General features: G+C 51.3%; 1 protein-coding gene and 2 long non-coding RNA genes across 9 annotated transcripts in view; 1 reads left to right on the top strand and 2 right to left on the bottom strand.

Annotated features, from left to right (window-relative positions):
* LOC139040796 (uncharacterized) overlaps positions 1-16306 on the top strand; it is a 55246-nt gene extending 38940 nt beyond the window's left edge. For both annotated transcript variants that reach the window (XR_011495115.1, XR_011495114.1), the window contains exons 2-3: positions 9523-14258; positions 14939-16306. This is a non-coding gene — a long non-coding RNA (uncharacterized lncRNA). The remainder of the gene's footprint in view (positions 1-9522; positions 14259-14938) is intronic.
* On the bottom strand, positions 11979-19567 carry LOC139040797 (uncharacterized). The gene is made up of 3 exons (XR_011495116.1): positions 16317-19567; positions 12756-12923; positions 11979-12115 (listed from the first exon to the last, which is right to left on the bottom strand). It is a non-coding gene; the product is annotated as an uncharacterized lncRNA (long non-coding RNA).
* Positions 19568-22749: 3182 nt separating this feature from the next.
* CD6 (CD6 molecule) overlaps positions 22750-25654 on the bottom strand; it is a 41917-nt gene continuing 39012 nt past the window's right edge. For 3 of the 6 annotated variants that reach the window (XM_044750202.2, XM_044750204.2, XM_044750205.2), the window contains 4 exons: positions 25231-25302; positions 24776-25030; positions 24384-24488; positions 22750-23847 (listed from right to left, as the gene is read on the bottom strand). In XM_044750202.2, coding sequence (XP_044606137.1) covers positions 23786-23847; positions 24384-24488; positions 24776-25030; positions 25231-25302 — 494 coding nt within the window. In that variant the 3' untranslated portion in view covers positions 22750-23785. The remainder of the gene's footprint in view (positions 23848-24383; positions 24489-24775; positions 25031-25230; positions 25303-25654) is intronic. The other 3 variants (XM_044750203.2, XM_070487915.1, XM_070487916.1) reach the window with 1 other exon arrangement.

The raw sequence follows: 25654 nt of genomic DNA, 5'->3' as shown, positions 1-25654 counted from the left end.
GCCTGGCTGAGGGCAGAGCTGCGTTCCAACGTGTTTATAGCCCAAGGTGACATTGGCAGTCACCTTCCAGTCACCCTCCTGATGGGGAAATGGATACCATTTAAGCCTGGCGGGTGTTTGAGGGCTGTCACAGTGTCTTTTGAGAGAAACACAGTTCTTAGCTGGGTCATTTGTTCTAAATGACGCCAAACACTTCATATTCTTTAAAATTTGGCTGCCACCTCAAGAAATCAGGAAATGCTATAGCAGGTGGCACCTCAGGGCTCACCTGATGTCCTCATCTTACAAAAGGGGAAACTGAGTCCCCAATGGGGATAGAGAATTACAGTAGATGTGACAACTAGCCTGGAGGCTGGCTGCCAGTCCAGCTCACTTACTGAGACATTAATCACTAAGTGAAATATTGCAAATAACCTCGATGTGCATTGATAGGGGATGGGTTAAATAAATAATGGTACGTCCATAAGACAAGATGTATGAGTGGAAATATTTGAAAGCAGACCATTAAAAAAAAATGAGGTAAATGGACTTTTATCGATGTGGAAGGATGTCCATGACATATTGATGAGTGAAAGAAGCAGTTGGCAAACAGCATTTTTATGTGGCTATGTCTACGTGTGTGTGTGTGTGTGTATTTATAACATACATATATATCTGTTGTTGCACAATAAATGTTGGAGGAGATTCTCTCCAAGTGGTAGGATTTTAGATTAGTTTTATTTTCTTCTATAAGTTTTGTGCAGTATTTAGCCTTTTTCTTTCAATGAATATGGATTTGTTATAATAAAAAGCTATGTTGGTTTTGAGAACTGTTATTTTCTCATTAAAAATAGTTTAAAGGGACCAGCCCAGTGGCATAGTGGGTAAGTTTACACGCTCCACTCCGGCAGCCCAGGGTTGGCATGTTCGGATCCTGAGTGTGGACCTGGACACCACTCACCAAGCCATGCTGTGGCAGCATCCCACATATAAAATAGAGGGAGATTGGCATAGATGTTAGCTCAGGGCCAATCTTCCTCAAGCAAAACAAGGAAGATTGGCAATAGAAGTTAGCTCAGGGCCAATCTTCTTCACAAAAAAAAAAAAAGGTTTAAAAAATTATCAAAGAAACCCGTGTTCATGGTAGAAAACTTGGAAAACTATTTTTTAAAACTAGAAAGAAAAAAGAAAATCCCATCCAGTCCTACCATCTAGCATCTCACGGACAACTGTTTGGTTCCTTTGCTGTCCGTCCTCCTGGGATTTATAGAAAGAATCTCTTCTGAAAACTGCTCACCATTCTGTCTGATCTACATGCCAGAATTTACTAAATGGTTTTCCCGGGTGTTGGACGGCTGGTTCTATGATGCATGTGGTTAAGGACGTCCTCGGGCCTTTGGTTCGTCCGCACTGTGCTCCTCGCCGTTCCAGCGTGGGTCTCCTGATCAGAAGCACAGGCCTTGACGCAGCCTCGGTGCAGATCTCCCAGCTGCTTTAGGAAACTGTCTATCCATTTACATTCCAGCCCCAAGTATGGGAGAGTGCCTCTTTGACCCCAATCTCTTCGATGCGGCAATTGTCTTTTAAAAATGTTTACTGAATTAACTAATCATCTCTGAGCTGTTAGCGATATGTCAGGCTGAAAATCAGGAGGCCGGTGCAGAGAGCCAGGGTGCTGTGGGTGTCGTCTGAAGTCGGCTTCGCAAGGTCTTGCGTCCCTTCCCGCTCAATCGAACAAACATCGAGGGGACGTGAAGGGAGGTTTGGCACAAAGACGTCCCCAAGTATTGGGTGAAAGACCAAGTATCCTAACTTAGAGGTACAGGCAATGGTCCCTAAGCCCAAATGGCGTTAGGGGGTGTGCGTGTGTGTGTCGGTGTCCATGCACGGTGGGGAGGGGAGTTTAACCGATTTTAAAGTTCACCTAACAAACTGATGAGAAATACCAAGAAATTTTTGAAAAGTAGGCGTGGTGAAAGAAAACCTGCTCTTCCAGATATTAAGTTCTGTATAAAACTGAAAGATAATATAGGCCAATGTTTGTCTGATTTAAGGTTGAAGGAAAGACTTACTAAATACAAAATAATGAGGGAAGCCACAAAAGGAAAATAGAAGTAGATTTTAAAATTCTGTAAATAAAAAGCCCCATGAGCAAAAATTTAAGCCATTGGATACTCAGAGCACGTATTTGTAACCTATAGGAGAAAAGATGACTATCTCTAGTATTTATTCCTTAGTTTATTGAGTGCTTACAATGGTTGAGGCACTGTTATAAATGCTGGGGATTCATAAATATATTAAATACCTTTATATTTCCATAAGTAAAAGATAAGACCCTGATGGAAAAGTAGGATAAAATATAAGCAATTGACACAAGAAAAGACAGAAATGGCCAATAAGCATATTAAAAAAAACCCCAATCTCTCTAATAATCTTGAGCGTGCAAGTTAATTCAACGATGAGAAATAATTTTTCTCTTTAAAATAGTTCAAACATTTTAGAACAGTTCAACTGAGTTTTGACCGATCGAAGGGTAAATTGGTTAAAACATTTTTGAAATAAGTTGCTAATAGTTTTTTTAGTTATTAAAAATATGTGTAATTTGATCTAGAAATTCTAGCTCGAGGACTTTGTTGTAAGCAATGAAACAGAGGTGCAGCTAAGCTTTACTGACACGGATGCTTATTACAGCTTCATTACCCACACACACACACACACGCAAATGGACTCAAGGTGCTCAACATTTGAGTAATAGCTTAATAATTAAGGTGTATTTATACATGGAATTTTTTTTTTATATGAAGCTTTTGTTTTGCTTTTTTTTGGTGTGGAAGATTGGCTCTGAACTAACATCTGTTGCCAATCTTCCTCTTTTTTCTCCTCCCCAAAGCCCCCGTACATAGTTGCGTATCCTAGTTGTAGTCATTCTAGCTCTGCTATGTGGGATGGCACCTCAGCATGGCTTGACGAGCGGTGCAAGGTCCCCGCCCAGGATCCAAACTGGAGAACCCTTGGGCCACTGAAGCAGAGCATGTGAACTTAACCACTCAGCCATGGGGCCAGCCCCTATACATGGAATATTATGTAGACATTAAAAACTTTGTTGTTTAAGAATATTTAATGACATGTTACTAGGTGAGAAACAGTAGGACACAAAACTCTATGAAATTTGAAATTATACGTGTTTAAAAGCATGCAGTGTTCCTGTATAGGTACATATTTAAAGGACTAGACAGAGCCAGCCCTGATGGCCTGGTGGTTAAACTTCAGCGCTCTCACCGCTTCAGCAACCTGGGTTTGTTTCCTGGTCGCGGAACCACACCACCCGTCTGTCAGTTGCCATGCTGTGTGGTGGATCGCACGGAAAACTAGAAGGACTTACAACCAGGATACACAGCCATGCACTGGAGCTTTCGGGAGGAGAAGAAAAAAAAAGAGGAAGATTGGCAACAGATGTTTGCTCAGGGCCAATCTTCCCTGCAAAAAATAAATAAATAAATAAAAAGCAAAGGACTGAACAGTTGTGAAAAAATTTCAGAAAGATGCACAGCACGTTGTTGACTTTGGGGAGGAGCCTCATTTCTGTTTTGCAAGCAGTATTTTATTTTTTAATTTCTGCTATGGGGAAGCAATGCTTTTGTAAATAAGGAGATATTGTAGGAAGTTAACATAAGATAAAAAGTACAAAAAAATCTAATATGGGGCCAGCCCGGTGGTGCAGTGGTTAAGTGTGTGTGTTTCGCTTCGGCAGCCCAGGGTTTGTCAGTTTGGATCCCGGGTGCGGACATGGCACCACTTGGCAAGCCATGCTGTGGGAGGCATCCCACATATAAAGTAGAGGAAGATGGGCACAGATGTTAGCTCAGGGCCAGTCTTCCTCAGCAAAAAGAGAAGGATTGGCAGCAGATGTAAGCTCAGGGCTAATCTTCCTCAAAAACAGAAAAGTAACATCATTAAACACACACAACTGCCCAATAAAACACTAGTGTTATGATGATTAGGCTTTTGAACTCTATTTTTACTTTTGTCCATATTTTCTAGATTTTCTATAGCAAATAAGTGTAGCTTTTATAGCCAAGAAGTAAACCACAACCATTATTATAAAATGCCTAAAATGTCTAGGTGACCCTTCTAGGTCATTTTCGTGTGCCCAGGATGTCCAAAAACTCAGGAAACAGTTTAAACACATCTTAAACCATTGTTAGTTTCATTTCCAATCTTTCTTCAACTTCTAGGCACTTTTTCATATGAAATACCTCTAAATTTGAAGCAATGTGTCCAATCGTTAAGCTGAACAAAAGCGTAATAAATCATCTCTATTTCACACGTATTTCCAGCCTTTTTGGACACTGTAATATATTTCGTGCACTGGAAGATGCAGAAAAACATCCCAAGCATGGTATGGGAAAATTGAACATGCTGTTCAAAATTCAGCTTAGCTGGTGGGAATATAAACACAGCACAACCATTTTGGAAAAGGGTTTAACAGTTTCTTACGCAGTTGAACGTGCACCTGCCATGCAACGTGATAATCCCCCTTCTAGGTATTCACCCAAGAGAAACGAAAGTGTATGTCCACACACAGCTAGGCCACGAGTGTTCATAGCAGCGCTGCTCATTGTGGCCCCAAATGGGACATCACCCAAATAGCCATCAACGGAGAAACACACAAACTGTGGACAATCCATATTTTGCAGCAATAAAAAAGAACACGCAACTGATAACATGACAACACGATGAAGCTCAGAACACAGCACTGAGGGAAGGAGGCAGAAACGAGGGTGCATGCTGTACAATTCCATTTTTGTAGAATTCTGGAAATGACAAAACTAAGCCACAGTGACCGAAGCCGCTCAGTGCTTGCCTGGGGCTGGCGTCGGGGGCGTGACAGCACGGGCCACCAGGGAGCATTCTGGGGTGGTGGAGGTCTTCTGGGTCTTGCTTGTGGTGATGGTTACAAGGGTATAGGCATTGGTCAAAACTCATTCAACTGTGCACTTAAAATGGGTCTGTTTGGTTGTGTGCAAATTATACCTCAGCAAAGTTGATTTTTTTTAAGTGAGTTTATTTTATGCAGGACCAGCTATATAATTAAGAATTAAGCTGGCAGCGGAGCATTAAACCACGCTGAGGGCACTTTCAGGTGTGGGGCCCTGCACAGGTCCTACACCCATGAAGCTGGCCCCGATTCTATTTCCTGACTTTTCAGATACCTTCAGATACTGTGTGTGTGTGTGTTACACTACATGTGTGGGATCTCACCACTAACACTGTTCTTAAATTCACTTTTTAACTAATATTATGCTGAGATCATCTCTCCAAGCCAATAAATCTAGTCCAACATCCCAACATCACTCTTCACAGAGCATTCCACTGTGGGGTATGCCATAAATGATTAAGCAGTCTCCTTTTTTTTTTTTTTTTAGTGAGGAAGATTGGCCCTAACTAACACCTATTGCCAATCTTCCTCTTTTTGCTTGAGGAAGATGGTCCCTGAGCTAACATCCATGCCCATCTTCCTCTACTTTGTATGTGGGACACTGGCACAGTGTGGCTTGATGAGCGGTATGTAGGTCTGCACCCAAATTCCGAACCTGTGAACCCAAGGCCACCAAAGCCAAGCGCTCAAGCTTAACCACTATACCACCGGGCTGGCCCCAAGCAGTCTCCTTTTGACAGCGCTTTAGGATGTTTTCCATTTTTTCACAAGTATCAACACACAGCCCCCGCACGGTCTGGGACTCTGTACCACAGAAATTTCTAGGCCTTTTCCCAGCAGCCTGCCCTCCCCCAGGCACCAGCTCTGACTGTGCGTAAAGGTTGCTTGCCCTTCTCATTTTCCTTCCTGCCTGCTTTTCTTCTTGAGCACTAAACAGAGTGGGTCGGTCTCTATAATCTACTTTGTTTAGCTCAGAGGTTCCTGCCATCACTGCCCCTCCAGGGGCCCCAGGGACCTGGCCCCTTGTACCTGAGTCGTGCCTTGTTGCTCCAGAGGCCTTGAAGGAAGCCCACGGGCCAGAAGGGGAGGCTGCACCGGGGTTCCTCGGGGTCAAGGAGTCCACATCCCTGTCCCAGGTGGGCTTGTCACTAACGGTTCCCCGCGTCCCCCTCAGCCCTGTGCTCTGTGGAGGGTTCCGGGCCTCAGGATGTCCAGAATCTACCAAGAGACAGCCTTACGTCCACAGAGGAAAGGGACACCACCACACCTCAAAAGAAGGGAAGTTTCCACTTATATTTTTGCCACATACAGCTTGACGTTGGTCCCCCACGCCCGGAACAGTCGCCTGGGCTGCCTGCGCTGGCTGCAGAGTGGACCCAGCTGAACTGATCTGTGCAGCCTGAGGGACTCGGGATCACCCTCTGTCACTCAGGCAGACACTTATTGGGCATCTGTCACACGTCAGGCCACACAGCACCGTCCACAGCTGTTCAGGTTGTTTGAAGTGAAAGTGAGTGATGGCCCTGGACCAGCTTTGAGGCCTCAGGAAAGTCCCCTGCTCCCCTCGGCTTCCACTTTTGCTATATAATGCCATCTTGGAGCTGGATGACTCGAAGGGTCTTTAAGATTTCTTCCAGGCCCCCTCCATAATAGGAGCTGCTTTCCTCAGCTCGGAAGGACTTCCATCTGTCCTGCTGGGGAGTCCGCCCTGAGCGCCCCGGGGCACAGCAAATAACTCTCCTGCAAGGAGAACACGGGCCGAGGGGGAGGCGGTGGGCTTCCCGTGGGAGCGATGGCGGCTGACCCAGGAAACCTGCTCTTTTTTCTTGGCTGCATAAGACGTTAGCGAGAGCCTCGAGCACGCTGGAGAAGGGAACTCAGACGCCATCTGGCCGCGGGTCCCTCGGAAGAAAGCACTGTAGTCCATCAGTGGTTCTGCCAGGGGAGGGGATACCTCCACTGTCGACGGTCAGCACGGCCGGGCACTCAAGGCCATATGGACAGATCGTGTTTGGGGGCAACCACTGCACGGGGGAGGAGCGTCCAGGGTCAACGGAGCTCCACTTTGATTCACAGGGGGGGACTGAGTGACTTAAAGAGAGAATGGGGGATAACAAGGGGGAGTGGCGGGGCTGGAGCAGAAGCAGGAAGGTGAAAAATTACCAAAAGCTGGTAAGAGGTTGGTTAGTGTCAGCATGGTTAGGCCATCTGTGTCTGCTAACCGGCACGGCGTTTGTCAAAGGCGGGCTTCTGCCCTCCCGTGGAGACAGAGGCCCCATCTTTCCCATGACTATATTTGAAGGAATGGCCCTCGGGGCCCTGAGAGAGACAGCCCTGGGTGTAAGAAACATGTGTACATCTCAAAGGGATAGAGAAAGGACTTACAGTGGCAAGTTTTTGTTTTTTAATTTATTTTATTTTTTTTTTTTGCTGAGGTAGATTGCCCTGAGCTAACATCTATTGCCAATCCCCTTTTTTTTTTTTTTTTTTTTTTTGCTGAGGAAGATTCGCCCTGGGCTAACATCTAGGCCAATCTTCCTATTTTTTGTATGTGGGACACCTCCACAGTGAGGCTGGTTAGTGGAGGAGGTCGGCACCCGGGATCCGACCCTGTGAACCTGGGCCGCCAAAATGGATCACGTAGAATGTTAACCACTCAGCTACTGGGACAGGCCCTAGGATGGCAAGTTTTTAAAGTAAATGTTCTATGGAGGTCAGGGGGCTGTCCTCAGGTGTTGGCTGGAACAAACAGTAAATTCATTTGGCCGCGTTGCGCTTTTCCAGACAGGAGCTCGAGGGGGCTGGGTCATCCCAGGGTGTGGCCTTAGGCTGCTAGAAGTCACATTAGAGCCTGGTGTAGGGGTTTGCACTGAATAGTTCATGGGAAGCGTTTTTGGACTTCTTGGCACAGGATTTTCCTCCTCCCTCTTTGCACTGGGCTGGTGGTCTTCAGATGGGAAGGGCCCGGGTGGTCTTAAGGGACTCGATTCCCAGGGATCCTCGCCGTCCTTCTGGACCCCTCCCCATCCACACCTTCCCTAATAGCTCTTTCACTGGACCAAAAGGATGCAGGCCTAACCCATCCCCCATCCTACTGGGCACCGACAAAGGGACCATTCGAAGTGTAGGCGCTGGTGACAAGGAAGTTAGTGACTCTGAGATAACAAATCCTTTTGCAAGTCAGCTGGTTTCCAGCTTTTGCTTGCCACCGAATCTTAAAAATTAAAAAGCAATTTGATGCTAGGTGACTTTGTGATGTCTGGCTCATCACTTGGTCACAGTTGAAAGATTGAGTGGCGTCACTGTAAAAAAAATTCTTTCTAGTCCCATCCAGTCAGCGCTCACGTCTATAAAAATGAAAAATAGGATGCTAATGCCTGACTCATTTTAGCAGGAAATAATATCCTTTCCTTCTGGGGTAGGGACGACATCTTTCCTATGGGAATTTCATCTCCTGCTCTTAAGAAAAAGAAGGAAGGTCAAAGCGTTTTTCTTGTATTTGCTGTTATTTCAAGTGCCTTTAACTGAAAATAATCCTTATGCCTTAAGTGGCATATTTTGGGGCGGGCTTCAACATCTGTGTTCATAGCAGCGTTGTTCACAGTAACTGAAATATGGAAGCGGTCCATTGACAGACGCGAATGGGTAAGAAAATGCAGTCTATTCACATAATGGAATATTATGCACTCTTAAAAAGGAGGGAGATTCTGCCACATGCTACGACATGGCTAGACTCCAAGGACATGATGCTAAGTGAAATAAGCCAGTCCCAAAAAGACAAATACTGTACAATTCCACTTACATGAGATACTTAGGGTAGTCAAAATCCTAGAGACAGAAAGTAGAATGGTGGCCTCCAGGGGCTAGGGGGAGGGGGGAATGGGAAGTTAGTATTTAATGGGGACAGAGTTTCCGTTTTACAAGATGAAAAGAGCTATGGAGAATGATGGTGGTGATGGTTGCACAGCGTTATGAACATATTTAATACCACGGACCTGGACACTTAAAAATGGCTAAGACAGTAAATTTTGTATCGTGTGCGTTTTACCACAATAAAAAAATTGAAAAAGAAAAAGGATGATGGTGGATGTCAAAATTCTCTTCCACTATGTTCATTTAAAAGGGTGATGTAACAGTTTTCTTTTAAAATGTCAGTATTTAAAATATGACATTGAATACAAATTCTGAATCACATCCCGCTTCATCAGACTTTTGAGAAAACACTTTAGAAACAACTTAAAAGTGGGAGAGGGCCTATGGTGCAGTTTTCTCGAAACCATTGCTCTAGGCCTGGGTAAATGGGCTCCAGCCCTCGGGCTCAGTCTGGCTCGGGGTTTGGTTTTGTGTGGCCTGCAGACTGAGAATGGTTTTTGCATTTTTAAATGGTTGAAAAAAAGCCAAAAGAAGGATATTTCATGACATACAAAAATTATATGAAATTCAACTTTTAGCACCATAAATAGAATTTGATTGGAACACATCCATGCTCATTCATTTCATATTGTCTATGGCTGCTTTCACAGCACTGCTGCAGAATGGGGTAGTTGCAATAGAGACCATCTGGCCAGCAAATTCTGAAATATTTACTCTCTGACCATTTACAGGAAAGGTTTGCTGACCGCTGCCCTAGGCCACAGACTCAGGGAAGCCACATTCTGGCTCCAGCTCCGCTCCTAATCACAAACAAAGCATTTCACCTCTCCGGTTTCAGACTTTTTATCTGAAAAAAGTGTGCTGCTTGGACAAAGTGTCTCAGTTCTCAAGCATCTGTAAAAATTTGGGAAGGCTGGGAAAGCAATTCATACTCAAGTGTGAATGGTTGATACCTTCCAGGAGTACTCGCCTTTGAAAATGACCCCTGAAGAGGCAACTCCTTAACCAAAGAGATGACGTGCTAACAGCAGGATTTCAGGCATCGGCCATGGGTGGATGGTGGTGATGCTGCTGAAGGGGCCCCGTCCCAGCATCATTCAATGCTCAGAGGGTCGCCTCTTCTGGCTCCATCCCCAACCGATTGCAGCCAATTGTTGAGGTTCCAGGCCTGGGGTTGTCAAAGTTTCCAGTTTGTCAAATGAAACCAGAAATCTGGAAGTCTATGTGAAATCTGATTTTCAAATGTTGGCCGTTCATTTCAAAAAAATTAAAAGCATCGAGCTGGCCTCCAAAAGCACATCGACAGGTCTAATTTGGCCCCGGAGCTGCCAGTTTGAGACCTTTGAGAGGGAAACACCTAAACTTTGGACTCAGGAGTCTGGACTGGCGTCTCAGCTCTGTCAGCGACAGTGCGGCCTGTGGGCATAGCCCCGAGGCCTCTGAGCATAAGTTCTCTCATCTCCACAGTGGGATCGTGGTCCCGGACATCGCAGGCAGGTCATGAGGCTCACTATCCCTTCCAGGGAGGGCTTCACACATGGACGTCCTTCCTTTCCTGACCTCAAGACTTGGCAGTGTTCTGGATGACAAGAGAAGGGAAGTTGGGGCTGGTGACCTGGTGGGTTTGAGGTTCTGCCCACCGCTCTGTGTCTCGTTGCTTCTGGAAGCGAGGGCCAGACTTACGTGGGTAAGGTGCTGACTGGCAACCTCATTCTGCCCTTGTAGGCGCCGCCAGGGGCCCATCCTGCGGCCCCCCACCCACCCAAGGAAACCTCTCAGACCGGAGACGCGCGAGATCCCACTGATTGAGATCCTGGGGAGGGGGCGGCTGCTGAGATGGCGCGATAACCTTGTCACGTGACGCCCCAGACTGCTTTCTGGGTTTCGTGTGGGCGTTTTCGCCTTAGAGGAAAATTAGATGTCCTTGAATCAATGTGAGAGCTGGGTCCACTGTCCCTTCGCTTCGGTGGGCGGCGTGACCAGCATGAGGCCATCCCAAGGAAAGCCTGCAGCCCCCATCACGGGCCAGTCACGGGAGCCCGGGGTGTGTGGTGGCAGATCGCAGGCCTCGGACCCCACGCTCTGGGTTTGAATTCCGTTCTGCCACTGGTCCTTTGTGGTTCCCCAAGCTCCTATTTTTCCATCCGTAGAGAGGAGATCATGACCATAGGTACCACGTGGAGCTGTTAGGATTCAGTGGGATCATGTGTGTAAAGTGCCTGGCACAGAGCAGCATGCAACACGAGGGCCGGTGGAGTGGGAGCAGGATAAATATTTGCCAATGGGATGGAAACAAATGAGTGACTGAGGAGGAACATTCATTCTAGACCTCAGATGGAGCGAAAATGGTTTCTCTCTGCCTTTGGAACATGTTAGGATGCCCACCACCAGGTCCCAAAGCCTTGCTTTTTAATGCGGTTTCATCTTTTCATCTTGCTTAATTAAAAAGGAGTATCCTGAGGGACTATGGTGTGCAGAGGTGCCACTCTCATCTCTCGTAGGCTCTGTGCCTCATGGAGGGGGTCTCTTAATCAGTCCCCTCAAGGGGGGCTTGGCTCCTAGAGCAGGGGGCTCATTGACAAGCCAAGAACAACCCCAGGATGCATCTGGGACCTTCAGAAATCCTGAGCAGGTCCTACTGGGGGCGTGATGGGGGGACGGCGGATGTGCTGCAGCAGGGGGGTGGGGGGAGGAGCAAAGCTGAGTGCCTTCGTTGTTTTAAATTGGGGCAGAAATGAGGGATGATGGTGACAACCATTTACAACTTAAAAAAAGCCCTTTTTGGGACACAGATGTTCAGGTGGCAGCAGAATCTATTTATAGGAGCACACGTTAAAGGAACAAGCAAGCGTACTCCTCAAACACAGAGACAATTAGCCAAAGACCTTCCGATGCTGCATAAAAGCTGTAGAATCTGGTTCTCCCAGGGCACGTATGGCGGTTGTACCTGACTCAAAAGCCACTCGGGGCCTCTTCATTCCATCCTTTCCCAGCAACAGGAAAAACCATGCCCTGAGGTGGCAAGGGGGACCTCAGGACCAATTTCAAAGATTTTCCTGAGAGCTTCCCAGAGCAAAGGGGTCAGGGATTTCCACGTTGCCTTACCTGTATTCCATGAGTGAGACCCACCTTCTGCTCGTGGCAACCGGCCCTTTGTGTTTCTACTTCCCGGTCATCCTGATAGAACAATGCTTTATCAAGCAGCAAAGTAACAGCACAAGCACACCTGCTAGGAAGGTGGGTGGCAGGCAGTGGTAGCTTGAGCGCTCCTGTATCCGCTCATGTGGGTGATTCAGTCAGCATCAAGGGGATGTTTAGAGGCGTCTGTGTGAGAGGAGCAAAAGGACAAGGGGCCTGACAGGTATTCGGACAAAAAGTGAGGACTGCTCCTTTCTCCTTCCCTCCCTGCATCCCTTCCTCTCTGTATCCATCCCTCCCTCTCTGCTTCCTTTCCTCCCTGTATCCATCCCTCCCTGCATCCCTCCCTCCCTGCATCCCTCCCTCTCTGCATCCCTCCCTCTCTGTATCCATCCCTCCCTCCCTGCATCCCTCCCTCCCCATATCCCTCCCTCCCTGCATCTCTCCCTCCCTGTATCCCTCCCTCCCTGCTTCCTTTCCTCCCTGTATCCCTCCCCATATCCCTCCCTCCCTGCATCCCTCCCTCCCTGCATCCCTCCCTTTCTGTATCCATCCCTCCCTCTCTGCATCCCTCCCTCCCCGTATCCTTCTCTCCCCCCACATCCCTCCCTCCCCGTATCCCTCCCTCCCTGCATCTTTCCTCCCTGTATCCATCCCTTCCTGCATCACTCCCTCCCTGTATCCCTCCCCGCATCCCTCCCTCCCTGTATCCATCCTTCCCCTACAAACATTTATGGAGCATCTACTACATGCCAGACTCTGTTCTGGGTCCTGGGGATACAACATTGAACAAAGTAGGCAAAAAGCCCTTTCCACAGGAGCTGACCTTCCAGTCTGCCTCTCCTTTCTATGTGGTCCTCTGCTTGGGATGTGTAAATCTTGTCATTCCCAGCGGGTGACGAGATCCTTCATCTAGCGTTCAACAATATTTGTTGGCACTGGGAGCAATGAGGAAATAAGGAGTTAGCACCACGCCTTGCCCATCTTTGCGTGCCTAGAGAAGAGCAAAGAAAATGACCCATAGTAGACACTCAGAAAATATTAGTTATATTGTTTTTCTTAAGGATATTCTATTAGACATTGGTGGGGGTTGGGGTGGGAAGTGGAACAGAAAGAAAAAAAACAAGCTCAGGCCTTGCCCTTGAAGACTTATAATCTGAATGGATAAAAAACGAAAAAGACAAGAAGAAAAAATAATATATAGAATCGAACAATTAAGTAAACAGATGGCAGATGGCAGAGCTAGGTTTCTCGCTGTTGGAGGGGGAGGTTGCAGACAGACAAGAGAAGGCTAGAACGAGCCGCGTGCTACTGGATTAGAGTAGGAGGCCCGAGTATGAGCTCATGTTCACCCTAATATAGACACGAAGTATTTCTGGATTTGTGTATATGCACAAGTTAGCATGTACACATCTATTTCCCTGCTCTGTCAGCTGAGGGGGCCTAGAAACAACCACGCTCCAGTAGCAACCAGCACATCCCGTACTCAGATCTTGGTTTCTAAGATTATTCTCCAACAAGAGGACCCAGGGCTCCTTGGAGACATGGCTGATCCCAGGGCTGGAGCAGGGGATACTCCAGAGGAGCCTGGAGCATCCTGGAGTGGCAGAAAGTGAGGAAGCGCTCCGTAAACAAAGCCAGACACACCCACAACGATGGACCATGTGAGGTGGTCACCAGAGCCAACGGGAAGAGCTCCCAATGGCCGAAGCTGGACAACCTGAGCAACAAAATAGAGTTGGATTATAATCCAAGGTTGAAACCCACAAGCCCCTATTGATATAAATAAATGATTGAATAAATAGAGGAAAATAGATAAATCTCCCACGCAGAAAAATTCCAAATAGTTTAGGTAAATACTCTGTCCTCAAGGAGGGGGAGCATAGCTCCCCATTTCTTAAGTGTGGGTTGTACCTGGAAACTTCCTTTCAAAGAGTACAGGTTGGAAAGAGAAGGAAAAGAGTAACTTGGTAGTGGAGAAACGTGACAAATACTGACTCAGCCAGGTGACCAAGGTCAGCATCAGCGGTGGGCAGTCATGTTGAGGGATGGACCATTGACAGGATGTCACGAGACCGGCCCTTTACCTCTGTGGTAACCCGAAACCCATAACCCCAGCCTACGTACAAGAAAAACATCAGACAAAGCATCAATGAGGATCATTTTACAGAATCCCGGACAAGTACTTCTCAAAGTTGTCATTGTTATCGAAAAAAAACAGCAAAAGTTTGAGAAACACTGAAGGCCTAAACGAGTGTAAAGAGACATACTGATTACACGTCGTAAGAGGTATCCTAGATGGGATCCTGGAACAGAAAAGGGACACGAGGTAAAAATGAAAGAGATCTGAATAGCATATGGACTTCTGCTAACAGTAATATATCAATATCGGCTCATTAATTGTGATAAATTTGCCACGCTAATGTAAGGTGTTAATAACAGGGGACACAGTGTGGGGTGTAGGAGAAGTCTGTATGATCTATGTAATTCTTCTATAAATCTAAACTATTCTAAAATAAAAAGTTAATTTTCAAAAATGAAATGTACCACAAGAAAGATGGGGAAGAGGGGCCGGCCCGGTGGTGCAGCGGTTAAGTGCGCACGTTCCGCTTCTCGGCAGCCCGGGGTTCGCCGGTTCGGATCCCGGGTGTGGACATGGCACTGCTTGGCACTCCATGCTGTGGTAGGTGTCCCACATATAAAGTAGAGGAAGATGGGCATGGATGTTAGCTCAGGGCCAGTCTTCCTCAGCAAAAAGAGGAGGATTGGCAGCAGTTAGCTCAGGGCTAATCTTCCTCAAACAAAAAAAAAAAAAGAAAGATGAGGGAGAAAGCCTGGCTTGCAGTTCAAGCAGGGAGCAGGACGAGTGTGGGTACCGGGAGGCATCAGAAGGGACACTGAAGACCACGTTGGCTCAGGCTGTTCCATCGTCCAGATGTGAACGGCTGTGGGGCTGGGTCCTGCCGCCTCATTTCTCACACACTGATAATGTTCTCTTTTCTTTGCCAGCTCTGAGCTGTTCCTGCTGTGTGCCTGCTCCCGGGCCACCTGCTAGCCCCAGGGTCATCACCTCTGGACTCCAAGGGACCCCAGGAGCGTCGGGATTCGGAGAAGCGAGCTCTACCTGGACACACATCCACCCCAGTCCTGCCCATAAGTGTCTCTGCCCAGCTCGTGAGCTTCCTGAGGGCGGAGACCTCGTCCTCTCTGGGTGCCAGGGCTCCATAACGTGCCTGGCCCCAGGGTGCCCGTTAAACTGACATGAAATGAATGTCCCTGAGCTCGTACCCATAGGACAGGACTCTAAATATCATCGGATCACATCATGAGAAAGCGATGGCCTTTTCTACTCCGTGCCAGTCTTTCTCATGACATCAAGGAGAACATCTTGGGCTGGCGCCAGGACGTCTTGACGCCTCCCCGCCCTCGCCCATCCGCACCCAGAGCCAAGAACAGGCGGTCTAGGGCCCAGACCTAGCAGACCAGTGTACCAGCAAGAGTAAGAGCATTGCTTCATTTTAGAATCACCTTCAATTCTGAGCAAGCGGTGCTGGTTTCCCGCTTATAACAGCAACGTAAAGTTTCTTTTAAATGTGTTTTAAATTTTAAAACAATTTCAGACTTAGAGAAAAGTTGCAAAAGTCATACAAAGAATTCCTGGATATCCTTTATCCAGATTCCCTAGTATTAACATTTTTCTACTTTCTCTCTCTCTCTCTTTTTCTCCCCACTACCTACCCACACGCACACATGCACAGAGATTATTTTTTTCTGAACCATCTAAAAACAGGTTTTCTTGGGGCCAGCCCGGTGATGGAGTGGTCAGGTTGCCCACTCTACTTTGGTGGCCTGGGGTTTGCAGGTTCGGCTCCCTCGTGTGGACCTGCGCACAGCTCATCAAGCCACGCCGTGGTGGCCTCTCACATACAAAATAGAGGAAGATGGGCACGGATGTTAGCTCAGGGCCAATCTTCCTCACCCAAAAAAAAAAAAATCAATACTTTAGTGTATATTTCCTAAAAGCAGGAACATTTTCTTACATAACTACAGTACGCTTGTCAAAATCAGGGAGTTGACACAGACACAGTACTGTTACCTAATCTGGAGACCTCATCCTGATTTCACCCTCCGTCCCAGTAAAACCCCAGCTCACACTTTGCATTCGGTTGCCGCGTCTCTTTAGCTCCTTTAACTGGCAACAGTTCTCGAGTCTTGGTATTTTGCCATCTTAGCATTTTTGAAAAGTACGTGCCAGATATTTTGTAAAATGGCTGAAGAGTCCTTTAAAAATAAAGTTTTGAAAAAACGTGAATCCATTTAAAGAAAAACTCTTAAGTAAGCAAGAGAACAAAATGTCCACAGAAAAAGCAAAACCACGAAAACTTACGTGGAAAAGTGAGGTTTGAGAGGTGTTGGCTGAAATCAACTGCATTCTGTCCCCGGGTCCTCCTCCCACTGGGTGGTCAGGCTGGGACGCCGGGTTAAGGATGCAGAGAAAGCGATGAGGCAAGGGCTGTTCCAGCCTCCAGTGGGAGCTCACCCTCAGGGGGAAGGGAGGCGGGTGCTGGTGAGCAGCCAGCAGAAAGGCACGCTTTGGGCGGTCATGGAAAGAACCGGCCATAAGGAATGGAGAAGAAAGCTCACAAAGCATCCCGAAGCCTCAAGGATGGCCTGGAGAAGAGGCGAGTTTCCTGGAACCGGAAGGGAGGGAGGGGGTCTCAGCACCTTTACTTGACAAAGCTCCAGAGTCAGTGGGATGGCCATCAGCCCCACACTCCGGGGCGTTCCGCACAGCCTGAGGTGCAGAATGACCTGGCGACCTCTGGCCCTGTGCTAACTATCCCCAGGGTAGGTGGCCTGGGGACAGAAGGCCACGAGAGCCTTGCCTGACCCTACAGCCCACAAGGGATGGGTTGTTCTTGCCGGAGGGTGAGTGTGGGCAGGAGCTGGTGGTCCTGCAGGGGCCAGACCTAAGTCTTGGGGCTGCTGCACGCCTGTAACGCGTGCCGAGTCTCCTGCTGCTGCAGGACGCGCTCACCCACTCGCCAGGTTCCCGAGAGAGTGGGAGGAGGGAGGGCGAGAGCAGGAAATGGAGCAAACTGCGGGAAGTCGGGGCACTGCCACAGGAGCGGCCACAGGCTTGGGGGAGAAGAAAGAGGGTGACCGTCACAGTCACGGGACAAAGGGGGTCACCGTGTCTCAGCCGTGCAGAAGAGTCAGGGGGTTGCTGGTCTCCAGTCATTTCAGCCTCCCACCCTCAGATGAAAGCAGCTCCACTCCCTTGATGCCAGTCTGGGGAGTCTGAGCCAGGGTCCCGGGAGAGACGGCCGTGCCCCGGAGGGGAGGCTGTGGGAGGGAAGCGGAACCCCGGTTCATGATGGTGGCTTCCATCATCAATGACAGAAGAGCAGAGAGTGGAGAGCGGAGTGCGGCCTGGAGGCCCATGGGAGATAGGTGTTTCTGAGCGTGCGGACGTGGATCATTTAGGAGGGGGAGACAGGTGTGGGCCTGGCCCCAGGTCAGCAATGGCAGCGAGGGTCGGAGACCCCACAGGCAGAGGGGGTACTTGTAATGGGTCTCTCAGAAGGAAACTGAAACTCAGGCAGAGCCCATAGCCCTGGGGGGTGACCCCCTCCTTCCTTCTGCACTTGGGGTGTGGCCAGGCTGAAACGGCCGGAAAGGGGCAACTGCCTTCAACCAGGATGGGGCTGGGGTCCTGGGAGGGGGCAATCCTTGCCCACGAAAGGATGCGTCCGGATCCTCCCTCGGCCTCCAACCCACCCCCTCGGGCTCTGCAGCCTTTATCTTCCCATTTTCTTTCTTTTTCTCCTTCTTCCCTGCCGTGCGGGACCCCTGCCGACTGCCTGTGAATCCCGCTCCCCTGAGTCCTTGCTGGGTGACCTTGGACAAGTTCCGTGACTTCTCTGGGCTTCATTTTTCTTCCTTGGAAGACAATGGAAATTAGGGTACCTTACTGCCCTTGGGAGGGTTTGAGGATTAAGTGAGGCCACAGTGCCCGGCTCAGAGGAAGGGACGATAAACAGGCAGCTTCGCTGGGCCTCGCAGTCTGTTCCACCGCTCCGGGCCCGCATCGCCGCCTTCTTATTGTCCTCTCTGTCTCCTTGCGCACTCTCTCTCTCTCCTCCCTGCCTTTGTCTCTCTCTTCTTTGTCTTCCTCTGTTGCTATTTCTGTCCTTCCTCGTCGGCGGTGGTGAGGGGTGAGCCTCTTTTCATGTCAGGATGCCAGAACCCCGTCAAACTGGTAAACAGCTGAAGGATGTGGTGGGAGATGAACTTTCCACTGAGGCTATTTTGAACTCATCCCTTCCTTGCTGGGTCTTCCCTGCTCCTCCCCACTTTCGAGACTTCATCCCATCTTCTCGAAGCCAGGATGGAGGCCTGGGCCGCGGCCAAGCGGGGTCCACGCAGAGCGGCCACCCGGGACTCCAGCACCCTCTGCCCATCTCCAGAACTGTCAAGAGGGTCTCAGGGAGGGGCGGAAGTGAAACTGCAGGTGGGGAGATGGGGAGGGATGGGGAGCTGAGTGGCAGCTTGGCAGATGTGCCCCAGAGGTGAGGTTTCCAGAGGGAAGGGCTGGGTACCAGCAGACGATGCCCAGCCAGGGCAGGACAGCCGAGCCTGTGCCTCCGGAAACGGCCTCAGAGCCTTGAAGCCACATTGATGTGGCCCAGAAAGCAGACAGGAGACAGGGACCCTGGGGGGATCATCCTGCCAGCCTCCCCCTGGCCTCATCCCTCAGGCTTTCCTAGACGTCTGCAGGATGCAAATGAATTGTGGGGCCTGAAGAGCAGTGTGATGCTCTGGCTGGGCATTCAGATCACTGAGCACAGAAAGGAGCCTTGAGCGGGGGACCTTACACCTCAGGAGCCTCTGCGGAGAGGTAGTGGGGACCCGGCCACACCGTGACGAGCTCACAGCCCTGGGAAAGCTCTGGATCTTCCCGAGCCTCTGTTTCCTCAACCGTAAGATGGAGAAACTACCATCATCCCATGGGGCTGTTGGGAGCATCAGTGAGTCAGTCCCTGTAATACACGCAGAACGGTACCCGACGCGAGTAAGTGTGCGGGAGTGGAAGCTGTGGTCAGGAATGTCGCTGTCGTGTTCTCATCGTGGCTGGAGGCTGCCGTGCTGGAGGATCGTTGCCCACATAAGCCATCGCGCTCCAGATCCTGGAATCCTCCATCCGCAAGTCCTGGCCCCCAGTGCTCTATGGTCGCCTCCCAACTGGCCTCCCGCAAACCCACCTCCACTCACAGCAGTGACCTTTCCAGATCATCCATCTCACTAGGTCACTCCCCTGCCTTGGAAACTACTTGTGACTCCCCAGTGCCTCCAGGACAATGACCAAACCCCTGGGCAAGGTACCCAGACCCTCCGAGATGTCCACCAATGGTCTTTCCCTCTTGCGCTCTCCCGGCCCCGGGCATCAGCCACAGTGCACCACACTTGCACATGTTGCTGCTGGAAATGGCCTTCACTCTCTTTTCTGTCCCTCGAACTCCTACACATCCTTCAGTGGCCGACTCATTTGTTCCCTCTTTTGTCATGCTTTCCCCAAGAAACTCCAGCACAGTTAGCGGCTTCTTCCCCTCTGTCCACACAGCCCTCTTTAGCAGTTTGTTGGGGCCCCATTTGAGGCAGAGGTTGTGTGCTTGGGTAGCACATGGAACAAACTTAATAAGCTCAAATATGGCCAATATTACTTTGTGTGTGTGTGTGAGGAAGATTGGCCCTGAGCTAACATCTGTTGTCAATCTTCCTCTTTTTTTTTTCCTCCCCAAAGCCCCAGCACAAAACTGTTTTAGGTCATTCTAGTTTTTCTATGTGGGATGCTGCCACAGCATGGCCTGACGAGCAGTGTGTAGGTCCGCGCCCAGGATCTGAACCAGCGAACGCCGGGCGCCAAAGCGGAGCACACGAACCCAACCACTCAGCCACGGGGCCAGCTCCAAACGTCACTTTCGAAAATCCCTTAGGGAAGTTCTCTGGTGAGCCTTGAGGAGCGAAGAGAAGCAAGGTGCCCGGGAGTGGGGATGGAAGGCCCTTTTTCGTATGAGGAGACGGGGGGCGGGGGTGGAGCAAAACGTATTCACGTTTGCTCGTGTCTGCATCAGAGAAACAGCGGTGTTCGCCTGGGGGAGAGAATAGGGACGGGACAGGCGGGGGGCGGGGGGTAACGAGCTTTTCATGAGCTGCGTTCACGTGTTGTTTGCAGTCTTGAACCAAGTGAATGTGTTTACTATTTAAAAGAAAGAAAAAGAGAGGAAGGGAGGGAGGGAAAGACAGAGAAGGCGAGCTCCCTCTGCAAGCCCGTGTTTGACTCTGTCCTGAGCTGCCTGTAGCCTGGATGTTTCTCCCTCCAGCCTTTGATGACCCAGATGAAGCGATGGGCTGGGTTTCAGGCCCACCACTACGAAAAATGTGAATTTTAATCATTAAGATCCCCTCCAGGGAGGCAACATGCCCACCCACGCAGGGAACAGTTCTTGGGACCTGAGGGAACAGAGGGTCCTGGCTGCCACCCCTCTCCTCCCTCCCTAGCTTTTGTTCACTGAGGGGGACGGTGGGCTCAGTCGTTCTTTTTCTTTCTCTTTCGCTGCTGAGAAACTTCACTTCAGTTCATGTGGGTTAAATAGGCCCAGGATGCACCCCAACCAGGCAGTGTGGTAGTTTCACATTGGGGCTATGGAGTTAGGTAGAAAATTTGTACCAGGCTGTGTGACCTGTGGCTAGTCACTTAACCTCTCTGGGCCTCAGTTTCCTTATTTATAAATTAGGGAGGATGATACCTTCTTAGAGAGCTCTTATGCGGATTATATGAAATAACATATGCCTGGCACATAGTGAACGCCACCCACCATTGTCGTCACCACCGCCAGCCTGCTCCCCATCCATGGTGATATACTGCAGTTACTGGTCTCTGTGTCTCCCCCAGAGACTTTAAACTGCCCAAGGGAAGGGCCGGGTTTCATGCCTCTCTGTGCCCCAGGGCCACCATCGAGCCTGGCTGCACACAGTGCCCAGGCAATGAGTTCTTCTCCATCCCTGAGCCGAGCACCCAGCACCCAGCAGGTGCCTGTGCTGTGGGTGGACAGACAGGCTGGTGTCTCCAGATCTCAGGGCTGAGCTGGGGCTCTGGCCGTGTCCAGCAGTGTGGCTCCAGTGGGCACAGGGACAGGAACGGGTTTCCCTTGGAAGCACTGTGGTGAACACTCAGAATCTGAAGCTAGACGGTGCATATTGAAATCCCAGTGCTGTCCATTTTTAGCTGTGTGACTTGGGCGTTTTCCTTAATCTCTCTGGGCCTCAGTTTTCCCACCTATGAAACAGAGTTGGTGTGGGCATCGACTGTCCTCAGCCTCTTCTCTTCTCAGGCTGGACCCCCCTTTACCTCTTGAGCCATCAGTTTCTTACTGTCTTTGCTCATGCCTTTCCATCAATGTGCAATGCCCTTCCCTCTCCACTCCCATAGCCAACTCCTACTCATCCTTTACGACCCATCTCAGGCATGCCCTCCCCAGGAGGCCTTCTCTGCTCAGACAAGGGGCTTGTGGTTCTGGACACCAGCCCTCAGAAAGTCCCCTGGGGGAGGGGCCATGGATGCGGGAAGTGGCTCTGGAGAGAAAGGAGGAACAGCTCAGAGGATGTCACCATCTCCCTGTCCGAGCCCCAGGGGGAGGGGGGCGGATTGTGACTTGGCTAACTCTCTGAGTGACCTTGAACCAGTCCTTTCCCCTCCAGGCCTCAGCGCCCTCATCTGTAAAATGAAAGTGGGACGGACAAGACGTTCTCCACACCTCCTCCAGCCCCAAGACCCCATGAACTGCTGTTTTCTCTGTTCCTCTCCTTTCTCCTTTTAAGGAGATCTCTCACCTCTATGGGTCAATCTACCAATGAGACGGGACATTTATGGCCAAGCCTCTAACCTTTGCTACCACCTATGTGATGCCTCTACTGCCTTGTGCACTTTACAGACAAACTTTACGTCAAAGGCTCAGAGACGTTGAGCAGCTTGCGGGAGGCCGCACAGCCAGGATGGGGTAGAGCCGGGATTCGAATCTAGGCTGTCTGACTAAAAAGGCTTTCACAAACTGCCCTGGGAGTCTGTCCCCACCTACTCCAGCGCTGGCTCCTCCCCTAGGAATCCCCCATGGGCTGGGAGGGTTCAGAGGGCCCCGAGGAGGGGGCCCCATCATAGCGGCAACCACATCCTGTGACGGTTGCCCCTGGGGAGTGCCAGCTTTTTCTGGGACAGGTGAACAGAAAGCAGGCCCTGCTCAGCCCCGTGGGGCAGGACTCACAGCTGAAAGGAAACCTGACTCCCAGGCCAGGAGACCTGGCATGGCCGGGCACTGGCCACTGCGGCTGGACAACGTGCCAGCCTGTGGATGAGTCCCGTCCACATCCGCCAGCCTCATCTCCTACTCCTCCTGGGCCTGGGGTCAATTCTTTTGCCGGGCAGCTCTGAGCGTAAGATCGCCTGGAATCACCCTGCCCCGGAAGCTTCTGGAGACCCAGGTCGGACTCAGTCAGTGCAGAACCCCGGCCCGTGTGCGCTCAGCTCACTGCATCTGTCTTGGCGTCCACCTCCTCCAGGAGGGCAGGCCTGCATCTTCTTGTCTCTGCATCCCCAGCATTTTCCCAGTGCCAGACCACAGTAGGTTTTCCAGTTTCCCCAAACCATTCCACCTCGATGGATAGATGCACACCCCCCCCAACACACACACAGACACTCACGCACATGCACACACGCGCAGCCTGGGCTCTGCGGGTTCAAGGACTCATCACTCCACGCCTGGTCTCATTCAGCAATTAGTTTAATCCCCGGATGCTGAGAACAGGACACCGGAAGCTGGCCCTGAGCCCTGGGCCTCTCTCTGGAGGCGGCCCGGACAGGTTTCCGCCTCCAGGTACAACATGGCATCTTCACGCGTTTGGCTGGGAGGCTCCCACGGACCCAAGCAGGCGGATGGGGCCTCGGAGCCTAGTGGAGACTCTGGGCCCCTCCTGCAGACATCGCTGTGCTTCTGCCGCGACAGGGACTGGACCCCATTCTGGGTCTGTGAGGGGCCTGGATGGGACAATCTTTGCAAACCGTAGGAAGCTCAGAATAAGGATCTGCGGTCCAGGGGCAGTCTCTGCAGAACAGGGCTGTGCCCCTGGTGGGCTCCGAGGGTCTCTAGAGGTGAGGCTGGCCTCGGGCCCCAGGCCCTTGGTGGTGGGGAGGGGCAGCATCCCTCCCACTGTCGGCTGGCTGTGCCTGGGGAGGCTGGACTCCCTGTCCAGGTGTGGTTACCAACCTGAGCAGAGCCGGGGTCGGCTGGTGGGCCACTCTCAGCCCCAGCATCCCCGTCAGAGCGAAAGCAGCATCAGTCTCTGCAGGCGGGGCCTCCCGGGCAGCACTGGCAGCACAGGGCATTTCTGCCCCTCGTGGTACCTCTGGGCCCTGAGCTCTCTGAGTCTCAGGGAATCAAAGCACCAGACGCCCGAGGGAGGGTCAGAAGGGCCGCGGGGGTCATCCAGTCTGATTCCTCCTTGCAGCCTGCTGAGAAGTGGCCCAGACTCGGCTTGTTCGTCCCTGAGACAGGGAGCTCACTCCTTCTCCGAGGCAGCCCCCTCCACCTCGGGGCTGCTGTGCGGGGCAGGGGTCAGAGGCTGGGCCAGGAGGTTCTGTCTGACGGATGGAGGCTGAGGTCATACAGCGTGTGGAGCTTCCTCTCTCCGGGGGAGGCCTCTCAGCCCCTGGGGGGCGTCTGGGAGGATGGGGTGGGAGAAGGGAGTGGGAGAGGTGCAGTCCAGTGGGAAGGAGCTCCCCGCTGCCTCGCTGGGCCCCGTCTAGGCTGCTCCGATGTCATCGTAGTCTTCGCTGGTGGATTCAGACTGGGGACTGGGGGGAGCTGTGCGGCCGGGAGGCTCAGGTCAGTGACAGGCCCAGTCATCGCCCCTGCTGCCCCAGGGGACCGACTGAGTGGGTCTGGGGCCCCCCACCCCGTGATGCTGTGTGAAACCATCTTATCACCTGGCTCACTACCATCTCCCTGGCTAGGATGCCAGCCCAGAGGGAAGAGCCCCCTGTCTAATTCAGGGCTGCCATCCCCACGCTGCTGCCACGGAACACGATGGACAAGCGAGGGCTGGGGGCTCCTCTGCTACCACAATCTCCCCCAAGGGGCCATCTGGCTGCTCTGCTTGAATGCCTCCACTAATGGGGAGCTCACTTCCTCTCTAAGCATCCTCTTTGAATCCCTCTCCATCCCATCCACATCCATTTTCCCTGCCTCCTCATATTCTTATTTGCTAAAATACAAAATCTCTTTATCTCTCTTCTTTTCCCCTTGGTGACGGATCCAGTGGATCCAGAGCTCCCCCACGCATCCACTTCCCAGTCCCTCTCTGTCCCCCACCCCCAGACCCCATCCCCAGCCACGGGCACCTGGATACTCCAACTGCTCCTCGGGAGGGGGCTGGGGCGGCGGCTGGAAGTTCTGGTACCACTCCCCGGAGGAGGTGCTGGAGCTGTCATCCGCCGAGCGCCCTGCTGAAACCCCAGAGCTGATCACCCTCTGCCAGGAGACAGCCGGTTCACCCACCGCTAGAGCTGGGAGGCCCTCATGACCCAGCAGAGTTAAGTCCCTAGCTTGACCAATGAGGAAATGAAGGCCCAGAGAGGGGAGGAGACTCATTAAAGGTCACATAGCAAATGGCTGAGACTAGAATCCTGAACTCAGCCCGGTTCAGGGCTCCCAGCTTTATGCTTCCTCCAGCCAGACCGGCCACAGGATGGGAACTTTGGGGACACATAGAATCCTCCTGGGCCCAACTCACCCGAAAAAGTAGTCTGGGAGCCCGCCAGCTCCAAGTTGGGGGGCGGCTCCAGGAAGGGTGTCTTCTCTGCAGAAAATGCCTGAGGGTTCCATAGAGGCAGCCTGCCGCTGGGGTTATTGCAGTAGCCCTCCCCGGAGGATGTGCTGGACCCGCTCTTGGTCCTCGGGTGGTGCTGAGGGCCCAGGGAGGGGGCGTCAGCGATGCAGTGTCCAGGGTTGGCAGGGGGGACCTGGGAGGCATGCATCTCTTCAAGTCCTGGGCCAAGAAAGGGAGAACAGTGAGGTCGGAGGAAGCAATGAAGCAAGAGGGCTTTCAGTTAGACTCGAGAGAGAATTTACTGCCAACAGGAACTGTCAAAGCCAGGAGGGAGGTTGCTGTCGGTGCTTTTCAAGGTGAGCTGGGCGGTGAAGTCTGGAGGCAGGGCTGGCACCCCCCTCACCCCCAGCCCGGCTCACCTTCCTCCAAGGGGGGCATCTGGAACCTGCTCTGCTGGATCTCCTCATCTGTGGGCCGGTGCCGCTGGGAGTCTAGATGGGGAGGGGTGAAAGGTCAACCTCCTTGTCCTGGGAGCCTGGAGGAGGGGCTGGCGTGCCTCGGGGCTCGGGAGGGTGCCCCTGAGGTGAGGCTGAACAGGGCAGGAGGACAGCCCCAGGGAGACTGCGGGCTTAGACTGTCCCATCAGATCCCAGGCCCCCATCCTGGTCCATGCAGGCCCTGAACTGCAATCTGAAACCAGCATGGGGACAGGCTGCTTCTGGCCAGAGAGCCTAGTGTCCTGCCCCCACGGCCCCCAGCTGCCCCTCCTGCTTCTTAAGGAAATATGGAGCATCCTGGCTTCTCTCCTGGGCAGAAAAAGGGCTGACACTGCCCCTTCGAGCA

This window comes from Equus asinus, chromosome 17 (genome assembly GCF_041296235.1).
Source record: "Equus asinus isolate D_3611 breed Donkey chromosome 17, EquAss-T2T_v2, whole genome shotgun sequence".
Classification (NCBI taxonomy): domain Eukaryota; kingdom Metazoa; phylum Chordata; class Mammalia; order Perissodactyla; family Equidae; genus Equus; species Equus asinus.
Note: the sequence above shows the minus strand (reverse complement) of the source record. Positions and strands in the feature narration are given on the sequence as shown.